Source organism: Phyllobates terribilis, unplaced genomic scaffold (assembly GCF_046119375.1).
Source record: "Phyllobates terribilis strain yellow unplaced genomic scaffold, ASM4611937v1 Scaffold_10__3_contigs__length_209671492, whole genome shotgun sequence".
NCBI classification, from domain to species: Eukaryota; Metazoa; Chordata; class Amphibia; order Anura; family Dendrobatidae; genus Phyllobates; species Phyllobates terribilis.
Window position 1 is genome coordinate 201,887,122 of NW_027362770.1, and position 18,459 is coordinate 201,905,580.

At 51.0% G+C, this 18,459-nt stretch overlaps 1 protein-coding gene across 1 annotated transcript in view; it reads right to left on the reverse strand.

The window, feature by feature from the left end:
• Positions 1-87, reverse strand: part of LOC141164097 (N-acylneuraminate cytidylyltransferase-like) — a 5,772-nt gene extending 5,685 nt beyond the window's left edge. The window contains exon 1 of the mRNA XM_073649251.1: positions 55-87. Coding sequence (XP_073505352.1) covers positions 55-87 — 33 coding nt within the window. The remainder of the gene's footprint in view (positions 1-54) is intronic.
• Between the last annotated feature and the right edge of the window lie 18,372 nt (positions 88-18,459).

An 18,459-nucleotide genomic window follows, 5' to 3' on the forward strand; every position in this document is an offset into this window, starting at 1 on the left:
TATCAGCGGTTTCCCCGCTAGCTTCTTGATGTTTCTTCAGCGGAATCCCCTTACTGCCGCCCGGGCCAGAACCAGCCGCCGCCACATGCCGCGTCCTGCGCTCCGCCGCCATCGTATCCTGGTCCGACGTGTCCGGACCGCCCACCTCCACCTCGTGACCGGGCAAAGAGCGGAGCAGCCAATCACAGCCCAGCTCCGTTCTGATCACATGACAAGAATCCTCCACTCACAGATCGGATCAGTCTGTGGGGCTCTCAGTGTCTGATTCCACTGTGTCTACCCGGCTGTGGTGGCGTCCTCCTCCTGCCTGCTCTCCGCTGACTGTTTCCCCCTGCTGCTTCCTGCCTGTTGATGTTTCGTTGTTTTCGGGGTCTCTATGGACCTCGTGGGGCCTCACTCCCATCACACAGCGCCAGATATAAATATGTCACTGACCACCGTATCTGGGGAATGATGGAATAATCCCCGTTAATCTGAGGGTTTTATCCCCGTGTCTTGTCCTCCACGTCCGCGGTGCCGAGTGTCGTCTGAACATCGTGCTGCGAGGGAGCTTCGCGGGCCGAGCCCCTGAGGGAGTGTCGCTGGCCGAGCCCAGGAGGGAGCGTCGCGGGGGGAACACCGGAGGGAGCGTCGCAGGCGGAGCCCCGGAGGGAGCGTCGCGGGGGGAACACCGGAGGGAGCGTCGCGGGCTGAGCCCCTGAGGGAGTGTCGCTGGCCGAGCCCAGGAGGGAGCGTCGCGGGGGGAACACCGGAGGGAGCGTCGCGGGCCGAGCCCCGGAGGGAGCGTCGCTGGCCGAGCCCCGGAGGGAGCGTCGCGGGCGGAGCCCCGGAGGGAGCGTCGCGGGCGGAGCCCCGGAGGGAGCGTCGCGGGCGGAGCCCCGGAGGGAGCGTCGCGGGCGGAGCCCCGGTAGGAGCGTCGTGGGGGGAACACCGGAGGGAGCGTCGCTGGCCGAGCCCCGGAGGGAGCGTCTCGGGCCGAGCCCCGCAGGGAGCGTCGCGGGCCGTGCCCCGGAGGGAGCGTCGCTGGCCGAGCCCAGGAGGGAGCGTCGCGGGCGGAGCCCCGGTGGGAGCGTCGCGGGGGAAACACCGGAGGGAGCGTCGCGGGCCGAGCCCAGGAGGGAGCGTCGCGGGCCGAGCCCCGGTGGGAGCGTCGCGGGGGGAACACCGGAGGGAGTGTCGCTGGCCGAGCCCAGGAGGGAGCGTCGCGGGCGGAGCCCCGGTGGGAGCGTCGCGGGGGGAACACCGGAGGGAGTGTCGCTGGCCGAGCCCAGGAGGGAGCGTCGCGGGCGGAGCCCCGGTAGGAGCGTCGCGGGGGGAACACAGGAGGGAGTGTCGCTGGCCGAGCCCAGGAGGGAGCGTCGCGGGCGGAGCCCCGGTGGGAGCGTCGCGGGGGGAACACCGGAGGGAGCGTCGTGGGCCGAGCCCAGGAGCGAGCGTCGCTGGCCGAGCCCCGGAGGGAGTGTCGCGGGCCGAGCCCTGGAGGGAGTGTCGCGGGCCGAGCCCTGGAGGGAGCGTCGCTGGCCGAGCCCAGGAGGGAGCGTCGCGGGGCGGGGGAACACCGGAGGGAGCGTCGCTGGCCGAGCCCAGGAGGTAGGTTCGCTGGCCGAGCCCCGGAGGGAGCGTCGCGGGCCGAGCCCAGGAGGGAGCGTCGCGGGTCGAGCCCCGGTGGGAGCGTCGCGGCCGAGCCCCGGAGGGAGCGTCGCGGGCCGAGCCCCGGAGGGAGCGTCGCGGGCCGAGCCCCGGAGGGAGCGTCGCGGGCCGAGCCCCGGAGGGAGCGTCGCGGGCGGAGACCCGGAGGGAGCGTCGCTGGCCGAGCCCAGGAGGGAGGTTCGCGGGCCGAGCCCAGGAGGGAGGTTCGCGGGCCGAGCCCCGGAGGGAGGTTCGCGGGCCGAGCCCCGGAGGGAGGTTCGCGGGCCGAGCCCCGGAGGAGGTTCGCGGGCCGAGCCCCGGAGGGAGGTTCGCGGGCCGAGCCCAGGAGGGAGGTTCGCGGGCCGAGCCCCGGAGGGGGAAGTTCGCGGGCCGAGCCCCGAGGGAGGTTCGCTGGCCGAGCCCCGGAGGGAGGTTCGCGGGCCGAGCCCCGGAGGGAGCGACGCGGGCGGAGACCCGGAGGGAGCGTCGCGGGCTGAGGGGGCAGGATCACTACAGCGGGCCCAGGACTGGGATCACTACAGCGGGCCCAGGACTGGGATCACTACAGCGGGCCCAGGACTGGGATCACTACAGCGGGCCCAGGACTGGGATCACTACAGCAGCCCAGGACTGGGGATCACTACAGCAAGCCCAGGACTGGGGATCACTACAGCAAGCCCAGGACTGGGATCACTACAGCAAGCCCCGGACTGGGATCACTACTGCTTGCCCAGGACTGGGATCACTACAGCGGGCCCAGGACTGGGGATCACTACAGCGGGCCCAGGACTGGGGATCACTACAGCGGGCCCCTAAAATTGGCGTATTTTGTGAGGGGTGCGGGGTTGTAGTAGTGGCGAGGGGCTGATGTGTATTCTCACCCTGACTGCTCACAAATAACAGAGATAATGTCCAGTTTGCCTAGGGGCCTGTGTGTAGTGTAAAACACTCACAGCTCCATCCTGTTCAGGAGTCCAGAAGTTGAAGGCAAACAATCACTTTCACACTCTGTTCTTTTTTTTTTTTTTTTTTTTTTTTATAAAAATCATCTTCACTTAGCTTTTTCTGCTCAGTTTTGGTCTGAGATACAGTCTTTTGAAACATCGCCGTTCAGGCCTCTCTTCTGTCCCTTTTTGTTCTATCCTCTCATCCATCCTCAGAGTTAGTTTCCCCGGTCCCTCAGCTTTCAAGAACACGGTCCTACTCCCCTCAGGTTGTCCCCGTCCATTCTCCCCTCCTTGGGAGTAGTGAAGGCTGGCTCTACCAGTCCTCCTGCGGGCCGTAGGCCTCGGACGTTTCGGGAAGTTCCCTCAGAGTTGTCCGCTTTCTCATTCCCCATGCTGTCTAACTCTCTCTCCTTCCTCCTTCTGTATCTCTGCTGACCTTCTGCCCCCAGAGCCCTGAACTCTTCCTCAGTTTTCCTCAAACGTTCTGTCATGGGTGTGTCGCCGCGAAGATCGTCGCGACTACACAGCCTGACTTCTCGCAGCTGAGTTTTTGGTGCTTTGTGTTTTTTGGTTGTGAGGGAGTTAATTCTCTCTCTCTGTGCTTGACGAGGCTCAGCCTCGCCCAGCTGCAGTTAATGCTGCAGTATTGGGATTCCTTCAAATACCTGCTGGTCTGATAGGGAAGTTGTCGGTGAAAGCATTTCTTGCAGACCTTCAGAGCGGATCGTTGTTTGGTGGAGTTCGGAGCGAGGAGTATGCGGTGTGGTTTCTTCCCTTCCTCCCTTTATCATTTATCTCCTAACCTGTTGTTGTTCCCTCTGTAATTGTGGTGTTAGTTTTTGTATGCAAGGTGGTTTTTGGTTTTCCCCTTGTACTGTCTCGTTTGTCTAGTACTGTGTTTTGGGCATTTTCTATCCTGTTCCCCATTGTTGTGATCGTGGTCCTTCTCAGGACTAGATTACTGAGGTTCAGGGATATTCAGGAGTTTAGGGTTACGCTGGCGGCCTGGACCTCTGTACCATTAACAGTACCTCCAGGTTGAGGGATTAGTCAGGGTCCCCGTTTAGGGTCAGCTCAGGCCCCTGACGGCCTGTACGCTGAGACAGCGTGACATTTTCACCGACCGACAAAAAAAAAAAAAAAATAATAATAATTTTTCCCCAACCACCATGGATCCAGTAGCCAGTCTAGCTCGGCAGTTGCAGAGTTTGTCCATGGAGTTGGCGGACGTTAAGTCCAAGGTTTTGTGTCCCCTGGAGCAAGCTGGACCAGAACCTAAACTAGCTCTCCCTGACAGGTTCACTGGGGGGCGGGACAAGTTTTTTGTTTTCCGGGAGGCATGCAAGTTGTACTTTCAGCTGCGGCCTCGGTCATCGGGGAGTGAGAAGCAAAGGGTGGGAATTGTCATCTCGCTCCTACAAGGGGACCCACAATCTTGGGCGTTCTCTCTTCCCCCGGGCTCCCCGGCTCTCCAGTCAGTGGATAGGTTTTTCGCTGCTCTGGGACTCGTATATGATGACCCGGATCGGATCTCCCTTGCTGAATCTAAGTTACGTAGGATCCACCAGGGAGATCGTCCGGCGGAGGAATTCTGTTCGGAGTTCCGTAGGTGGGCCACGGACACCCAGTGGAATGACCCGGCTCTTAGGAGCCAGTTTTGTCAAGGGTTATCTGACAAATTAAAGGATGTGCTGGCACAATATGACCCTACCGCCTCACTGGAAGCCGCTATGGCCCTTGCTATTCGCACTGACAGACGGCTTCGGGAGAGGTGCGGGATAACTCCGCCCCCTGGGATGACTCCACCTCTTTCAAGGTCCCCTCATATGGAGGTTCCCCTGGTCAGTCCAGAGGAGCCTATGCAGTTAGGAGGGACATTTTCCGGGGGAGGGGACCGGCGGTGCACCACAAGACTGGAAGGTGCTTCTTCTGCGGGAGAAAGGGACATTTTATTGGGGGGTGACCAATCCCGTCCCTTGCAGAGTGAAGAGTCGTCGGAAAACTATTGATCCCAGGTTGTGTGGTGGACGGCAATCTGGGAGTCGGTATTTCGTCCCTAGGTTCGTCTCAGTCTCTCGTACCGGCGGAGGTGGTGGTGGGTACGAGAACTGAGAGGATATCTGTTCTTCTTGATAGTGGGGCCGGGGCTAATCTGGTGGACGCTCGGTTTGCCCGGGTTCAAGGTATGCTATTGAATATGTTGGCTAAACCCATCCCCATATTTTCGATCGACGCCAGGCCTCTCGGTCAGGGAAGTTTTTTGCAAGTGGCGCATAACGTAAATCTTCAAGTGGGGGCGATACATAAAGAACTGTTGTCTTGTTACGTGTTGGAGGGTCTTCCCACTCCTATTGTGTTGGGCCTTCCTTGGTTAACTAAGCATAATCCGGTTATTAATTGGCAATCCAGGGAGATAAGCCAATGGAGTGAATTCTGTAATAAAAACTGCATGAATACGGTCATCGGTGCTGTCACTCCTAGGGTCTTGCCTCCATTTCTGGCGGACTTTGAGGATGTATTCTCGGAGAAAGGGTGTCAGGAACTACCTCCTCATCGCGTGTATGACTGTTCTGTAAAATTGCTCCCTGGGGCCAAGTTACCTAAATCTAGGTTGTATAACCTATCTGGTCCGGAGAGGCAGGCCATGAAGGATTATATTTCTGAGAGTCTGGCTAAGGGGCATATTAGACCTTCATCTTCCCCGGTGGCCGCGGGGGTTCTTCTTTGTGAAGAAGAAAGATGGAGGCCTACGCCCTTGCCTGGATTTCCGTGAACTTAATCGGATTACGGTCCGAGATCCGTATCCACTCCCACTTATCCCCGATCTCTTTAATCAGATCGTGGGCGCCAAATGGTTCTCTAAGTTGGATCTCAGGGGGGCGTACAATCTGATTAGGATAAAGGAGGGGGATGAGTGGAAGACGGCGTTTAACACTCCGGAGGGGCATTATGAGAACCTTGTCATGCCTTTCGGTCTGCCTAATGCCCCGGCGGTGTTCCAACACTTTGTTAATGACATTTTTCGCCGCCTGGTGGGTCAGTTTGTGGTCATATATCTGGATGACATCTTAATTTACTCGCCTGATCTTGTGTCTCATCAGGAGCATGTTAGGCAGGTGTTACAGATCTTGCGGGATAATAAACTGTACGCCAAATGGGAGAAGTGTGTGTTCGCCGTAGAGGAACTCCAGTTTTTAGGTTTCCTGGTGTCAGCGTCCGGTTTTCGTATGGACCCAGGGAAAGTGCGGGCAGTTCTTGAGTGGGATCTGCCAGAGAATCTTAAGGCACTACAACGTTTCCTGGGGTTTGCTAATTATTACCGGAAATTCATTCGTAATTTCTCATCCATGGTTAAACCTCTCACAGACATGACAAAAAAGGGGACGGATTTTTCTAGGTGGTCTGACAAGGCTTGTCAAGCATTCTCCTCCTTGAAAAAATGTTTTGCCTCAGCACCCATACTCATTCAACCTGATGCGTCACAGCCGTTCATTGTAGAGGTAGACGCTTCTGAGGTAGGGGTGGGAGCAATTTTGTCACAAGGTTCGTCCCCTGGTAAGTGGCGTCCGTGCGCTTTTTTCTCCAAAAAATTGTCGTCCGCTGAGAGGAATTACGATGTCGGCAATAGGGAACTCTTGGCCATTAAGTTAGCTTTTGAGGAGTGGCGCCATTTTTTGGAGGGGGCAGTCCATCCGGTCACCGTCATCACCGATCACAAGAACCTGTTTTATCTGGAGTCCGCAAAACGTCTGAATCCCAGACAAGCCAGGTGGTCGTTTTTTACCAGGTTTAATTTTGTCGTTACATATCGTCCTGGGTCAAAAAATGTGAAGGCGGATGCCTTATCTCGTAGTTTCCCTGGGGCCGGGAATACGGATAATCCGGTTCCTATCCTTCAAGAGGGGGTGGTGGTGTCGGCAGTATGCTCTGAGCTTGAGGAGGAGATATTGGAGGCTCAGGGGGACGCCCCTGTTGGACCTCCAGGGAGACTGTTTGTTCCAGATCAGCTACGACAAAAGGTGATCGAGGCACACCATAACTCAGCTTTGGCTGGATACCCAGGGAGTAAAGCAACTGTGGATCTTCTCTCGCGTCGGTTTTGGTGGCCTAACTTACATAAGGAGGTGGTAACTTTTGTTGCGTCCTGTGGGGTTTGTGCGCGCTCTAAGACCCCACATACCCGTCCGTCTGGGGCCCTCTTACCTTTGAAGATCCCGGAGCGTCCTTGGACTCATCTGTCTATGGACTTTATTACGGACCTCCCGCCGTCCTCGGGTAAAACGGTCATACTCGTTGTAGTAGACAGGTTCAGCAAGATGGCACATTTTATCGCTCTTCCTGCTCTTCCTAATGCTAAAACTCTTGCGCAGGTGTTCATTGGAGAGATTGTGAGGCTTCACGGGGTACCCTCCGGTGTGGTATCGGATCGGGGGTCTCAGTTTGTGTCCAAATTCTGGAAGGCTTTTTGTACTCGGCGGGGGATGCATTTATCGTTCTCATCGGCTTTTCATCCTCAGACCAATGGTCAGACGGAACGTCTGAACCAGAGTTTGGAGACATATCTCCGGTGTTTTGTGTCAGAGAACCAGGAGGACTGGGCTTCTTTCTTACCTCTGGCGGAGTTTGCTCTTAATAATAGGCGGAGCGAATCCACTGGTAAGTCCTCGTTTTTTGGGGCATATGGTTTTCACCCCCAGTTTTGTACTTTCAGTAGAGGGGGCTCTTCGGGGGTTCCTGAGGAGGAACGATTTTCGTCATCACTCGCTTCAGTATGGAGAGGGGTACTGAATAATCTGAGTACTATGGGGAACCGATACAAACGTATGGCTGATAGGAGGAGAGTGTCTGGTCCGGACCTAAGTGTGAACGATCGGGTATGGTTGTCTACCAAGAATATAAAACTCAAGGTTCCCTCCTGGAAACTGGGTCCCAGGTTCATCGGGCCGTACAGGATCAGTTCTATAATTAATCCGGTGGCATTCCATCTTGACCTCCCCCCTACGTTTAAAATTCATAACATGTTCCACAGATCTTTGCTTAAGAGATATGTGGCGCCAATGATACCGTCAGCTTTACCTCCTCCTCCAGTGGTGGTCAATGGAAATTTGGAGTTTCAGGTATCGAAAGTCATCGATTCACGTTTTAGTCGCCGGTCCCTTCAGTACCTGGTTCATTGGAAAGGGTATGGTCCTGAGGAGAGAATGTGGGTTCCTGCGTCAGATATTAACGCAGACCGGTTAATTCGGGCCTTCCACATGACTCACCCGGATAAACCTGGCCCTGAGGGTCCGGAGGCCCCTCGTAGAAGGGGGGGTACTGTCATGGGTGTGTCGCCGCGAAGATCGTCGCGACTACACAGCCTGACTTCTCGCAGCTGAGTTTTTGGTGCTTTGTGTTTTGGTAGTGAGGGAGTTAATTCTCTCCCTCTGTGCTTGACGAGGCTCAGCCTCGCCCAGCTGCAGTTAATGCTGCAGTATTGGGATTCCTTTAAATACCTGCTGGTCTGATAGGGAAGTTGTCGGTGAAAGCATTTCTTGCAGACCTTCAGAGCGGATCGTTGTTTGGTGGAGTTCGGAGCGAGGAGTATGCGGTGTGGTTTGTTCCCTTCCTCCCTTTATCATTTATCTCCTAACCTGTTGTTGTTCCCTCTGTAATTGTGGTGTTAGTTTTTGTATGCAAGGTGGTTTTTGGTTTTCCCCTTGTACTGTCTCGTTTGTCTAGTACTGTGTTTTGGGCATTTTCTATCCTGTTCCCCATTGTTGTGATCGGGGTCCTTCTCAGGACTAGATTACTTAGGTTCAGGGATATTCAGGAGTTTAGGGTTACGCTGGCGGCCTGGACCTCTGTACCATTAACAGTACCTCCAGGTTGAGGGATTAGTCAGGGTCCCCGTTTAGGGTCAGCTCAGGCCCCTGACCCCCTGTACGCTGAGACAGCGTGACACGTTCCTCCAGCACAGACTTAAACGTTACCATCAACAACTACAGCTCTGACTGACTAAAAACCATTGCTCCACTCTGGCCCAAACCCCTCCCATTTTTTTAACTGAACCAATCACCAACTCGCATTTGGTTGCTGGGCAAACTTCCCCGTTGCTACCCTACTGCAGAAAATGAGAATATATGGCACTCTTGCAATAACTGAATCAGGTGCACAAGGAGGGTATCCAACCCATATATCATATAGAGCAGAAAAACTTGTCACTCTTTGAAAATAATTTCCTTTTATTTGCATTCATATAGCGTTAAACGTTTTCGGTCCTGGTACCGACCTTCATCAGAACTGAAAGGGGAAAGGGATAAATGGGTATAAATAAAAAGGCAATCAGATTGCTGCATAGATTCATCCATATCATACACATAGAAGAATCATTATAAAGATGCATTCCTAAGTACAGATGTCATTGTTAACTTAATAAAAAGTGGTGGGAGGGGGAGGTAAGGGATTGAGGTAATTAGTGGGGTAGCACCACAAAAGAAGCAATAGGGTAGATGGGAGCATAATCATCAAGTTAAATCTGCATAGAGTAAAACAGTGATAAAAAGAAATAGTATTAAGACACAGGTATATCATATATTTATACATGTTGGCATTACATGAATGCTTTAGGTAGGGAACTCCCAGAAAAACGCGCATGTGTGTGCGACCGACTTCGCTTGAGGAGAGCGCTGTATGCAGAGTGTGCCAGCAGCGTTTAAGGACCTTCCATCTACCCTATTGCTTCTCTTGTGGTGCTACCCCACTAATTACCTCAATCCCTTGGGCCCCCATGTGGAGCCGCCGCCAGCCCGCTCCTACCCCTGCAGCTGGGCCCATCGCCAAGCCCTCCAGCCCCGGGCGCCACCAGCAGCGGCCCGCTCCCGCAGCCAAGCCCTCCAACCCCGGGCGCCACCAGCAGCGGCCCACTCCAGCAATCAAGTCCTTTGATCCCGGGCGCTACTACCACCAGCCCGCGCCCAGGCCCAAAGCCGCGCCCTCTGACCCCAGGCGTGATCAGCAGCGGCCCTCTACAGGTCTCGCCGCAAGCCCTGAAAAACCCGGGCGCGCCAACCCTGCACGCCCCGCAGACCTCTACACCGGCGATCCCGGACAGCTTCTGGGTTCCCTGCAGGAGCCGTCTCCCCCGCCCGCTGAGTGGGTGTACCGATATCGCCGGTGGGACTGGTCCGCGGAGGTGGAAGACCAGCAGCCCTCACTCCTGCCCACTCCACAGCCTGCCGCCGCTTCCCAGGTACCGGAGGAGGAGGCCCAATTCGAGTGGGATTGCTCTGGGGAGGACCTGATGGAGTTCTCCCAAGAGACCAGAGCAGCCGCAGCACGCCACAAAAAGTTCTGCCACCAGCAGCTGATCCAGTATGAGAGGGAGCGCAGCTTACGGCGTGTGCGGTGGGAGCAACTCGAGGCCAGGAATATGGAGGAGAAGGCCCGGACCCGCCATGACAAGCGAGCGGCTCGTGGTCCCAGAATTACCGGGACCGTAGTAAAGTTCAATCTGAACAAAGGATGGGGGTTCATCCGGGACCCGCTGACAGACACGGATCTCTTTGTAAATAGGAGAGACGTGGAATCCCGCCTGCCAGAGGGACACCCAGATAGGGACCTGTGTCGTACACCAAGCACCGAGGAGTCAGGGGCTGGTATGCCCTCAATGTCCACCGGGTGGAGACAGAGTCCCACCATGCTGAAGACTCGGCTGGGTCAGCCTGTGATAGGCCAGAGCCTCCCCGGAGGGAGCACCCTTACTGAGTACAGTAGGTGGAGCAAAACTTTAAAGATGTAAATAAGTTACCCGTCAGGGTATGCGGAGACACTGCGAGTTCAAGTTTACCCAGTTGCCCAGAAGGGTGCAATCAAAAGTTAAAAAGTTTCCTTGTGTGCACTTAAGTTACCCGTAACGGGTCTAAGAGACTAACCGGCTGAGGACTGGGAGCAGCCACTTCTTGTAAAATAGTTGCACCTCTTAAGGTGCCCCTTATTGGTTTTAGAAGAACTACAACGAGTGACCTCAGAACAAAAACCCGTTGGAGGTGGCCGAAGACGAGGTGCAGCACCTGAATCATCTAAGCCCTGCAGCCACCCCAGGACTAGAGATGAGCGTTGTTCTACTCGAACTGTTCGCCAATCTCAAATTCGAGCTGTTTTGGGCGGTGTTCGAGCCGTTCGGCGAACACGAACGATTTGAGAAACATTCGGCTGTTCGAGGTTATGTTCGATAACTGTTCGTGCACCAAAATCATAACTGGATTTTTTCTCAGTAATGATGAAAATTAATGTTAATCCGCAGTTTGAGTGTACAGCGGGGTGGGGGGAGGGGCAGGGGATGGATCTCTGCAGGAACAATGAAGATCTCCATTTTTTTTTCTCTTTCCCGCATTTACAGTGGGGAGGTGCAATCTGTCAGCCTATCAGCAGCGCACACACGGAGCGAAGTGCTTTTTTTCACACAAGCAAGGGCATGTGTGATTGGCAGTGTATGTCACATGTCCTTGCCCTATAAGACCAAGCCATTTTCCCCGTCGCCACCATTTTCTCACTGCTGCAGCTGCGTGTTAGACGGCACCGCTGTTGCTGTGTGCGCTATACCTTGTTAATTTCAAGCCAATTTTCGCACAAATCTACAGATAGCTTGGGAGTAGGGAATAGTTGTGATTGCAGTCCTTTTAAGGACTAGGTTACAGCATTTCCTACGACTTTTATCAGGCAGGTCTGTGCTCTTAAATAGATAGATTGTGGGAGTAAAGACTAATTGTAATTGGAGTCCTTTTCAGGACTAGGTTACATCAGTTCCTATCAGTTTTTGCCAGGCAGGTCTGTGCCAGTGCTGTGCAAGTTTTTTTCACAGCATTTGGCTGAATCTAGCAAAGCTAATCCTTTTTGGCCTATTGCAGAGTGTGTTAGTCAGTGGAGTAGCCTATCTGTGTTGCAAGATATACCACCTGTGTATAGAATACCAATTTTTTTACTGCACCTAGTGAAGTAAAATCTTTTGGGCATAGCATCATTCTATTAGTCCATCTATACTGACCTCCATCAGGTTGCAAAGTGAATATAATTTTTTTCTGCATCTAGCTCTGAAAAAATATTGGCCTTCTAGCAGTGTGTGGGACTTGGTCTATTAGTCCATCTATACTGACCTCCATCAGGTTGCAAATTAAAAATAATTTTTATCTGCATCTAGATCTGAAAAAAATATTTGGCCTTCTAGCAGTGTGTGGGACTTGTTCTATTAGTCCATCTATACTGACCTCCATCAGGTTGCAAACCTGAATATAATTTTTTTCTGCATCTAGCTCTGAAAAAATATTTGGCCTTCTAGCAGTGTGTGGGACTTTCTCTATTAGTCCATCTATACTGACCTCCATCAGGTTGCAAATTAAAAATAATTTTTATCTGCATCTAGCTCTGAAAAAATATTGGGCTTCTAGCAGTGTGTGGGACTTTCTCTATTAGTCCATCTATACTGACCTCCATCAGGTTGCAAACTGAATATATTTTTTTTCTGCATCTACCTCTGAAAAAATATTGGGCTTCTAGCTATGTGTGGGACTTGTTCTATTAGTCCATCTATACTGACCTCCATCAGGTTGCAAACTGAATATAATTTTTTTCTGCATCTACCTCTGAAAAAATAGTTGGCCTTCTAGCAGTGTGTGGGACTTTCTCTATTAGTCCATCTATACTGACCTCCATCAGGTTGCAAATTAAAAATAATTTTTATCTGCATCTAGTTCTGAAAAAATATTTGGCCTTCTAGCAGTGTGTGGGACTTTCTCTATTAGTCCATCTATACTGACCTCCATCAGGTTGCAAACTGAATATAATTTTTTTCTGCATCTACCTCTGAAAAAATATTTGGCCTTCTAGCAGTGTGTGGGACTTTCTCTATTAGTCCATCTATACTGACCTCCATCAGGTTGCAAATTAAAAATAATTTTTATCTGCATCTAGTTCTGAAAAAATATTTGGCCTTCTAGCAGTGTGTGGGACTTTCTCTATTAGTCCATCTATACTGACCTCCATCAGGTTGCAAACTGAATATAATTTTTTTCTGCATCTACCTCTGAAAAAATATTTGGGCTTCTAGCTGTGTGTGGGACTTGTTCTATTAGTCCATCTATACTGACCTCCATCAGGTTGCAAACTGAATATAATTTTTTTCTGCATCTACCTCTGAAAAAATATTTGGGCTTCTAGCTGTGTGTGGGACTTGTTCTATTAGTCCATCTATACTGACCTCCATCAGGTTGCAAACTGAATATAATTTTTTTCTGCATCTACCTCTGAAAAAATATTTGGGCTTCTAGCTGTGTGTGGGACTTGTTCTATTAGTCCATCTATACTGACCTCCATCAGGTTGCAAACTGAATATAATTTTTTTCTGCATCTAGCTCTGAAAAAATATTGGGCTTCTAGCAGTGTGTGGGACTTGGTCTATTAGTCCATCTATACTGACCTCCATCAGGTTGCAAATTAAAAATAATTTTTATCTGCATCTAGATCTGAAAAAAATATTTGGCCTTCTAGCAGTGTGTGGGACTTGTTCTATTAGTCCATCTATACTGACCTCCATCAGGTTGCAAACCTGAATATAATTTTTTTCTGCATCTAGCTCTGAAAAAATATTTGGCCTTCTAGCAGTGTGTGGGACTTTCTCTATTAGTCCATCTATACTGACCTCCATCAGGTTGCAAATTAAAAATAATTTTTATCTGCATCTAGCTCTGAAAAAATATTGGGCTTCTAGCAGTGTGTGGGACTTTCTCTATTAGTCCATCTATACTGACCTCCATCAGGTTGCAAACTGAATATATTTTTTTTCTGCATCTACCTCTGAAAAAATATTGGGCTTCTAGCTATGTGTGGGACTTGTTCTATTAGTCCATCTATACTGACCTCCATCAGGTTGCAAACTGAATATAATTTTTTTCTGCATCTACCTCTGAAAAAATAGTTGGCCTTCTAGCAGTGTGTGGGACTTTCTCTATTAGTCCATCTATACTGACCTCCATCAGGTTGCAAATTAAAAATAATTTTTATCTGCATCTAGTTCTGAAAAAATATTTGGCCTTCTAGCAGTGTGTGGGACTTTCTCTATTAGTCCATCTATACTGACCTCCATCAGGTTGCAAACTGAATATAATTTTTTTCTGCATCTACCTCTGAAAAAATATTTGGCCTTCTAGCAGTGTGTGGGACTTTCTCTATTAGTCCATCTATACTGACCTCCATCAGGTTGCAAATTAAAAATAATTTTTATCTGCATCTAGTTCTGAAAAAATATTTGGCCTTCTAGCAGTGTGTGGGACTTTCTCTATTAGTCCATCTATACTGACCTCCATCAGGTTGCAAACTGAATATAATTTTTTTCTGCATCTACCTCTGAAAAAATATTTGGGCTTCTAGCTGTGTGTGGGACTTGTTCTATTAGTCCATCTATACTGACCTCCATCAGGTTGCAAACTGAATATAATTTTTTTCTGCATCTAGCTCTGAAAAAATATTGGGCTTGTAGCTGTGTGTGGGACTTTCTCTATTAGTCCATCTATACTGACCTCCATCAGGTTGCAAATTAAAAATAATTTTTTTTCTGCATCTACCTCTGAAAAAATATTGGGCTTCTAGCTGTGTGTGGGACTTGTTCTATTAATCCATCTATACTGACCTCCATCAGGTTGCAAACTGAATATAATTTTTTTCTGCATCTCCCTCTGAAAAAATATTTGGGCTTCTAGCTGTGTGTGGGACTTGTTCTATTAGTCCATCTATACTGACCTCCATCAGGTTGCAAACTGAATATAATTTTTTTCTGCATCTAGCTCTGAAAAAATATTTGGCCTTCTAGCTGTGTGTGGGACTTGTTCTATTAGTCCATCTATACTGACCTCCATCAGGTTGCAAACTGAATATAATTTTTTTCTGCATCTCCCTCTGAAAAAATATTTGGCCTTCTAGCTGTGTGTGGGACTTGTTCTATTAGTCCATCTATACTGACCTCCATCAGGTTGCAAACTGAATATAATTTTTTTCTGCATCTCCCTCTGAAAAAATATTTGGCCTTCTAGCAGTGTGTGGGACTTTCTCTATTAGTCCATCTATACTGACCTCCATCAGGTTGCAAATCGAATATAATTTTTTTCTGCATCTAACCCAGCCAATAGTTTTGGCCTAATACCACAGTTTGGCCACTCAGCTCTGCTCGGTTCCCATCCATTGTTTTTTTTGTGCAAACAACTCCAGAGTTGTGAATTAGTTAACCACCAAAATGAGTGGAAAAAGGCCTGCTGCTGGTGGAAAGGGGAATAGGCGTGTTGGGAAGGGGAAAAAAGGTTGTGTCCGTGGGGTAGGTGTTAAAGCAACAGTAACATCTGCAGAAGAAAGACCATCTTCCAGCCAAACTAAAATGTCTACTTCTTTTAGTGGACAATGTGATAAGATCCCTTTCTTACGGCCACGCCAATCGCTACAAATTCCAGATGAGGCACAAAAACAGCAGGTGCTTCAACGGATATCAAGTGCTCCTTTAAGTGGGCTCTCCTCCACATCAACTTCAACATCACAAATACTCCAGTCCTCAAAGGTGTCACCCCAATCGCACTTGCTTCCTCACAGCTCCCAAATCTCCAGCTGCCCGTCTGAGTATGAGGTAGAACAGATGGTTGAGTCTGCAGAGCTGTTTACTCATACTATAGCCTGGGAATCAGAGGTCGACTCCAGCGCTTCTGTGAATCCAGACGAGGAAATGATCTGCACTGATGCCCAGAATCTTTATGAGTCGGATCCAGGACCAGACGCAGAAGGTTCTGACCATAATGTAGACCCTCATTCCCAAACTGTAACTCCTGTTGGTGGAGACAATGAGGAAGACGATGATGAGACTCAAATACCTGATTGGAGCGACAACTTTAGTTTTTTGTCAGGGCAGGAACAGGTTGGCTCTGAGGACGACGGGTGTGATAACGCACAGGGTGATGATGATGAGGTTGGAGATCCCACTTACTGTCAACCCACAGTCAGCCAAGAGATGAGGTCAGCAGAGGAGGTGGAGGAAGATGCTAGTGACGACGAGGTCAGGTTGCGCCTTCCTGGACAGAGACGTAGTACTGGAAGCACGTCAACAACTGCATCCTCAAACACAACTCTGCCTCTCACCACAAGTCGTGGTGGCTCTTCAGGTCGCATGGGTGCTAAGCCTTGCATAGCCTGGGCATTTTTTCAGATCGATAAAGATGACCCAACTCGTGTTATCTGTAACATTTGTCAGCAAAAGCTAAGTAGAGGCCAAAAAATACATAGTTTGAGTACTTCATGCATGAACCGGCACATGAACATGAAGCATAAGTTGCAGTGGGAAGCTCAGTGTGCTACAATGCGGCCTAGCTGGCCGGGCCAACCACCGTCTGCCATATCTTGTGCATCCGCGGCCTCTTCATCCTCTGTGACTGGGGGGACAGCAGTCACACCTGTTTTGGGGCGCAGACCTGCCACCTCTTTACCCGCAACAGCCAGCGTGATTGGCAGGTCATCATTTTCTTTGGAGGTGGTAACACCAGATGGTGTTGAGCGCTGTCCGACATCGATAGCACCACCTTTGGATCAAGGCAACCTAACATGTCCGCCTGCATCTTCCTCACAGACCGGCAGTTTGCCGGGGACACCCTTATCAACCCCGTCTAAGCACAATAGCCAGCCCTCGGTCCCTCAGATGCGGGGACACCCTTATCAACCCCGTCTAAGCACAATAGCCAGCCCTCAGTCCCTCAGATGTGGACAAGTAAAAGACCATTTCCTCCTAGCCATGAGAAAGCTAAGAGGTTGAATTTCACCATCTGCAAGCTCTTGGCTGCAGAAATGCTGCCTTTCCGCCTGGAGGACACAGTGGATTTTTGAGACCTTATGTCCGTCGCAGTGCCCCAGTACCAGATGCCCAGTCGGCACTACTTCTCAAAGAAAGGTGTGCCTGCGCTCCACCAGCATGTCGCACACAACATCACCGCTTCTTTGAGAAACTCTGTGTGTGACAGGGTGCATTTCACCACAGACACTTGGACGAGTAGGCATGGACAGGGGCGTTACATGTCGCTGACTGGGCACTGGGTAACTATGGTGACAGCAGGACAAGGGGCTGCTGTCCAAGTCTTGCCGTCCCCACGAGTTGTGCGTCAATCCTCTTTATGTCAAAGTTCCTCCTCTGCTTCTGCCTCCTCAACCTCCTCTCGGTCTTCCACCTGCATCCAAAGCCTGTCTGGTCATGCCACAAGCTTTCTAACTGCGCAGAAGGGATCCTGCACACCTCCTTACTATGCTGGCAGTAGGGATCAACGTCATCAGGCGGTTTTTACTTTGAAATGTCTGGGAAATGTGAGTCACACAGCTGAGGAGTTGTGGTCAGCTCTGGAGAACCAATTTCATGAATGGTTGTCTCCACTGGACCTGAAACCAGGGAAGGCCGTGTGCGACAATGCTGCAAACCTGGGTGCGGCCATTCGCCGGGGCAATGTCACACACGTGCCTTGTATGGCTCACGTGTTGAACCTGGTTGTCCAGCAATTTTTAGCCCACTATCCCGGACTAGTTGGCCTTCTGCAGAGGGCACGGTCGCTGTGTGCTCACTTCCGCCGTTCGCATCCCGCAGCTCAGCGACTTACATCTCTACAGAAGTCGTTGGGCCTGCCACTTCACCGGCTAAAATGCGATGTGCCTACCCGGTGGAATTCAACTCTGCACATGTTGCAGCGACTGTGGCAGCACCGACAAGCCCTGGTGCAATATGTTCTGACGTATAGCCTGGGCCAACGAGATCCAGAGGTGGGGCAAATCACGCTGGAGGAGTGGTCTCAGATCAGGGACCTATGCACCCTTCTGCACAGTTTTGAAATGGCGACGAAGATGTTTAGTGCTGACGATGCCATTATCAGCATGACTATTCCGGTGATTTACATGCTGGAGCACATGTTAAACAGAATTCGGAGTCAGGTGGTGGCACAAGAGGAGGTGGAGGAAGTAGAGGAGGAGGAGTTGTATGCGGAAGGGCTAACATCTGCAAGGTCCAGACGGTCGGCAGCACCAAGGCGGCAGGCATGTGAGGGTGGGGGAGATGGTTTTACCAGGGCGCATGGTAGCAGCCAAACTAGTGAGGAAGGTGCAGGAGCCCAGGAAGAAGTGGAGGACGAACTGATGGAAGACTCATCAGATGAGGGAGACCTTGATCACATTTCTGTTGTGCGAGGTTGGGGGGAGAGGACAGAGGAAGGAAGCATGATTGTTACCTCGCCACCAACACAACAGGGACTTGGTGCTCCTGGATGCGCAACACACATGAGTGCCTTCTTGCTGCACTACCTGCAACATGACCCTCGAATTGTGAGAATTAGAAATAATCCTGACTACTGGGTTGCCACACTGTTAGATCCCCGGTACAAAAGTAAATTTGCCGAAATTATTCCTGCCATAGAAAGGGATGCACGCATGCAGGAGTATCAGCAGAGACTGTTGCAGAATCTTACATGTGCTTTTCCACAAAATACCAGTGGTGCACGTAGTGAATCTCACAGTTCCAACTTCCCAACCGTGGGACCGTCAAGTGTTCAGCACTCAAACCGTAACAGAACCACAGTATCTGCTGGTAACATCAATTTTGCGGAATCATTTCACCACTTTTTTAGCCCATCCTTTGCAAGGCCACAGGAGACAAGAAGTCTGACACATAGTCAACGCCTAGAGACGATGGTACAGGAGTATCTCCAAGTAAACATTGAAGCCATGACTGTGTCACTGGACCCTTGCTCTTTTTGGGCTTCCAATCTGGATAAATGGCCGGAGCTAGCCACTTACGCCTTGGAGATCTTGTCATGCCCCGCAGCCAGCGTTCTGTCTGAACGTGTGT